Raw genomic sequence first — 5,511 nt, 5'->3', positions numbered from 1 at the left:
TTCCGAGGTGGGTAAAATGAGGACCAAGATTGTTGGGGGTCAGAGGCTGACTCTGTAAACCGCTTAGAGAGGGCTGTAAAGCACTGTGAAGTCTTAAGTGCTCTTCCTTCCTTCCTTCCTTCCTTCCTTCCTTCCTTCCTTCCTTCCTTCCTTCCTTCCTTCCTTCCTTCCTTCTTTCCTTCCTTCCCAGTGGTGAGAATGCAGTATTGCAGGCTAACTCTGCTGACTGCCAGCAGTTCGATTCTGACCAACTCAAGGTTGACTCAGCCTTCCATCCTTCCGAGGTGGGTAAAATGAGGACCCAGATTGTTGAGGGCAAGAGGCTGACTCTGTAAACCGCTTAGAGAGGGCTGTAAAAGCACTATGAAGCGGTATATAAGGGTTAAATGCTATTGCTACCCCCCCCCCAGGCAAGTCCGTCGCAACTTGAAACAGTAGGCGATTCGATTGTAACTCAAGGATTACCTGCATGTTCATTATTCTGTTGATCAGTTAAAGCAGTGTTTCTCAACCTTGGAAGCTTGAAGATGGGTGGACTTCAACTCCTAGAATCCCCCAGCCAGCGCTGCTGTCCACCCATCTTCAAGCTACCAAGGTTAAGAAACACTGCGCTAAAGGTTTTAAAAAAAGAAAGGTAAGGATCAGAAGAATCTTTGAAAGGTGAGCGGGGGTTTAAAATATCAAAATCTAATCATGAGGAGCAATCAGAGCTCCTCCCCTTTTGACAACTGACAGACCTGTCCCACACGTAAAAAAAAGGGGGAGGGGTTCGGTTGAACAGCTGCAGTCAGGAACAGCCTGAACCTCTTGAGCTCAAAGGCTGGTGTTTGTCACAGCGCACTTTTCCTTGAACTGAGCTTTTTGCAGGGGGAGAAAAACGGAAGGCGGTTCAGCCCTTGTTTTCGCTCACGGACCTTGGGCAATTATCCTTCTCTTTTCACCTTTCTGCAAATGTTGAGTTTGAGCGCTTGGCTCAGAAGAACATTCATTTAAATGGGTATGTTAGATTTAGAAGGCATACCAAAATGCATGTGTTTCATTAGCTAAACGTAAAAAAAAAAAGGTGTATTTGAGATTTTTTTTTTAAGCCCATCTCCATTAAAAAATGTAAATCAGGATTCCCTATATTAATAATCTTTGATTTGGAAATGGAACAGTATTTTATTTAAATAAGTACACCTATGCAATCGATAAATGATTAGTTAATCTATGCATGGAGGTTCTATCTATCTATCTATCTATCTATCTATCTATCTATCTATCATCTATCTATCATGTATCAATCTATCATCTATCTATCATCTATCTATCTATCATCTATCTATCATCTATCTATCGATCATCTATCTATCATCTATCTATCTATCTATCATCTATCTTTCATCTATCTATCATCTATCTATCTTTCATCTATCTATCATCTATCTATCGATCTATCTATCATCTATCTATTTATCTTTCATCTATCTATCATCTATCTATCATCTATCTTTCATCTATCTATCATCTATCTATCTTTCATCTATCATCTATCGATCTTTCATCTATCTATCATCTACCTATCTATCTATCATCTATCTTTCATCTATCTATCATCTATCTATCTTTCATCTATCTATCTATCATCTATCATCTATCGATCTTTCATCTATCTATCATCTATCTATCTATCTATCTATCTATCTATCGATCGATCTTTCATCTATCTATCATCTATCTATTGATCTTTCATCTATCTATCATCTATCTATCGATCTTTCATCTATCTATTGATCTTTCATCTATCTATCATCGATCTATCTATCTATCTATCTATCTTTCTATCTATCTATCTATCACAATGATGGTGAACCTTTTTGGTACCGAAACATGCCCGTGTCTGAGCCGCAACCCGGACGCATGTGCCCAGCTACTCTTCCATGTTTCTGACGTGCATGTGTGCGCAACAATCAGCTGGCTGGCACACATGCTCACGCAGGAAAACGGAAGACCAGCTCTTCCAGTTTCCGGCACAGCCACACGTAAAAAGGCCAGCTGATCGTCGCACGTCCATGAGCATCTGAAATCAGGAAGAGGAACAGATGAGGCCGCGCATGCCAGGCGACATGGCTCCGCGTGCCATTTTGGGCACGCGTCCCATAGGTTCACCATCATGGATCTATCATCTATCTATTCATCTATCATCTCTATATATCTATCTGACATCTATTTATCATCTCATTTATCATCATCTATCTGTCATCTATCTGTCATCTATCATTTATATCTATCTATTACCTATGTGTCATCTATTTATATCTATCTATCTGAATCCCTTCCTTTTTATTTTTATTTTTATTTTATTTCGAATTTATATACTGCACCTTCTCCCAAGGGACTCAGGGCGGTGTACAGCCAGATAAAAACATACAATACAAACATTAAAAACAATTAAAAGAATATATATTAATTTGGCCCCAGTTTAAAATGACAAACCAATTAAAAATTAAAAAATATTCCTTCCTTCCTTCCTTCCTTTCTCTATTTGAAAAATCCCTCCATAGTTTCTAAACCTTTTGCTTCTGATGTCCTATTTCTTTTTCATGTGTAGATTGCTAGCTGAAAACCAAAGGAGCTGCTTAATATAATACAGTTCTGGCCTTTTAGCTGCAGCTATTGTGGCCGAGAGCTTTGAGTCTCTTCAGAAAGCCTTCCAAAAGTGTTCCAGGGCTCTGCTCTCTCTTTAATGCTAAATGACTAAACCTATTTACCTCACATTCCTGAACCCTGCAGAGGGCTGTATGCGATGGCCAAAATATGGGCCAGCAAATAAGGAAGAGCCACCCCTGATTTGTCATGGTGGGACTCCGAGTAGCTGTGGTCCCATCACTCTTGGGAACGGGGGTGGGGGTTGTGCAGACCGAGGCTGTGTATCACTGACTGAAGCAGAGTCAGCTCCGGAGGGAATCCATGGGGTGGGAAGTCAAGTACAGCAACTTTGAGCACATGACACATGTAAAAAATGGGGTGTGAGCTTGGCCCCCATTCATCCTTTCTACGCTCATCTCCTAGAATTTTTGGAAGAATCAAAGGAATCCCAGAATTGGGTTAGATTGGGGGGGGAAGCTTCCCAGGGGTGGGTTTCACTTATCTTTTGCTACGGTTCCATTCAGTTCAAGTGTCATTGCCTTCTGGGAGGTTGAGGGTCATCACCCCAATTTGACTCATGGTTGACTGCATGGTAGAAAAATGAGGCGTGGGCCCCAATCTTGTCCACATTCCATGCTGTTGACCAAATTGGGCTGGTTAATTTCTCTTGAAAGGATGTTTTCTCACCCCAGGACAAAAGATTCATTCACACAAATGGCCACTGAGCACATTTTTGCTTCTTCTGTCATGTTCTCTGTTGATCTGTTGAACATCCACAAGACTAGAGCCATTATCGAAGGTCTCAAAGATCTTGGTGGGGACATGAACTTGCTCCACCTCTTCCCGGGTATATAGATTTAAAAGATCATTCTGGAAGGATGCAGCAGGAAACCATGTCTATTGTTAAGAAAGTGACTTGGATGCATCCATAAAATCACCAGGAGTTGAGCTCGCCTCCTGGAGTGGATATAGATTCCATTTCTAATAGTTTTCATTTGTCCTCCCATCTCAAGTTGGGGGCAACTGTGTTATGAGTTTTAGCAGTCATGGTGAGAGAGCTTCTAAGGCAGGGGTCTCCAACCTTGGCGTCTTTAAGACTTGTGGACTTCAACTTCCATAAGTCTTAAAGTTGTGGAACTCTGGGTGTTGAAGTCCACAAGTCTTAAAGTTGCCAAGGTTGGAGACCCCTGTTCTAAGGGATCCTTAAATGGTCCATTCCAACTATAGAATTCTGGGGTGAGAAAATAACCTTTTAATCAATGTTTCTTTTTTTTTCTTCCAGCATGAAAATGTTGAAGAATAGAAACAAAACTGGATATATTCTTTTCTCTAATTAAAACAGCCTATAACAGCCTACATCTTGTATAAAATTGGACAACGCCATGGATCCTTTGTACCTGTCTACCACGTGTCCCGATACTAATGTCTCCTTTTTGACAAACGCCACAGACAATGCAACGGTTACAGATTTTTCCGCCTCCTCCAGTATCCGTCCTGTCTTCATACCAATCATTTACCTTCTGGTTTGTGTTATCGGGCTGAGTGGAAACACTTTGGTCATCTATGTGGTTTTGCGTTACGCCAAAATGAAGACTGTGACCAATATCTACATTCTGAACTTGGCCATCGCTGACGTCCTCTTCATGTTGGGCTTGCCATTCCTCGCCACACAAAATGCCATCTCCTACTGGCCCTTTGGAACATTCACCTGTAGGCTAGTGACTGCTTTTGATGGCATTAACCAATTCACCAGCATCTTCTGCCTGACTGTCATGAGCCTCGACCGTTACCTTGCAGTGGTCCATCCTATTAAATCCACCAAGTGGCGCCAGCCAAGGATAGCCAAATTGATCAGTGTGGCCGTCTGGACTTTATCCTTTTTGGTGGTCCTTCCCATGATTATATTTGCTGATGTCCAGGAAGATTTTCATACCTGTAACATGAGCTGGCCTGATCCCATTGAGATATGGTCAGCTGTGTTCATCATTTATACATCAGTCCTGGGTTTCTTTGGTCCCTTGCTGGTGATATGCCTCTGCTATTTGTTGATTGTCATTAAAGTGAAATCCTCTGGGATCAGAGTTGGCTCTACAAGACGCCGGCGGTCAGAGCGGAAAGTGACCAGAATGGTGGTCATCATCGTTGTGGTTTTTGTTTTCTGCTGGCTTCCCTTCTACATTGTCAATATTGTCAATTTGATATTCATCTTGCCAGAAGAGCCCATCTTGGTGGGCATTTTCTCCTTTGTGGTGGTTCTCTCTTACGCCAACAGCTGTGCCAATCCCATCCTTTACGGCTTTCTTTCGGAAAATTTCAAGCAGAGCTTTCAGAAGGTCCTGTGCCTCCATAAAGGCAATAGCATTGAAGACGGTGACCCCACCGACCTCCGGCTGGAGAAGAGTACCCATCTGAAGGACACGATGCTGCCTCAGAGGAACGACAACTTCAATGGGCACATGCTGACTAGCAAGGTGTAGAAAGTGTGTGACTTCAAGACAGATGCATCTGGATTGAAATACATTATGGCATCTGCTGCAAGGGGACTGGGTCAGAAGAAGGTGGTTACCTCACCTTCTAAGTTAATGTACAGAAGTTTCCTTTCCCAGCCCTTTGTTTGCTGTGTTCACCCTAGAACTCTGGGTGTCGTGAAAAGTTTCACAACTGGTAACCGAAAAGAACCTATTACTCCATTCATTCTTGCTCTCTGTTCCATGAAAGTTTTCCACAGGTATATAGGCACATACGACACACACCAAAAAAAAGGTTAGGCTATATTGTATAAAGGAAGGAACAATTGTTATGACTTCCACTGCACGAGGCCTTCCCTTTTCCAATTTATTAAATTGCAGGTGAAGATTGGAGACTGTGAGGACAATCCATCTC

The 5,511-nt window shown here is 42.2% G+C and overlaps 1 protein-coding gene across 1 annotated transcript; it reads left to right on the top strand.

Moving 5' to 3' along the window:
• The first annotated feature begins 4,010 nt into the window (after positions 1 to 4,010).
• On the top strand, positions 4,011 to 5,105 carry SSTR5 (somatostatin receptor 5). The gene has a single exon (XM_070955059.1). It carries the CDS (start codon positions 4,011 to 4,013, stop codon positions 5,103 to 5,105), a length of 1,095 nt encoding a protein of 364 aa, XP_070811160.1.
• The last annotated feature ends 406 nt before the right edge of the window (positions 5,106 to 5,511 follow it).

Source organism: Pituophis catenifer, unplaced genomic scaffold (genome assembly GCF_029215685.1).
Source record: "Pituophis catenifer annectens isolate HBS135680 unplaced genomic scaffold, rPitCat1.0.hap2 SCAF_16, whole genome shotgun sequence".
Classification (NCBI taxonomy): domain Eukaryota; kingdom Metazoa; phylum Chordata; class Lepidosauria; order Squamata; family Colubridae; genus Pituophis; species Pituophis catenifer.
The sequence above is the reverse complement of the archived record's forward strand: the minus strand, read 5'-3'. Positions and strand labels throughout refer to the sequence as shown.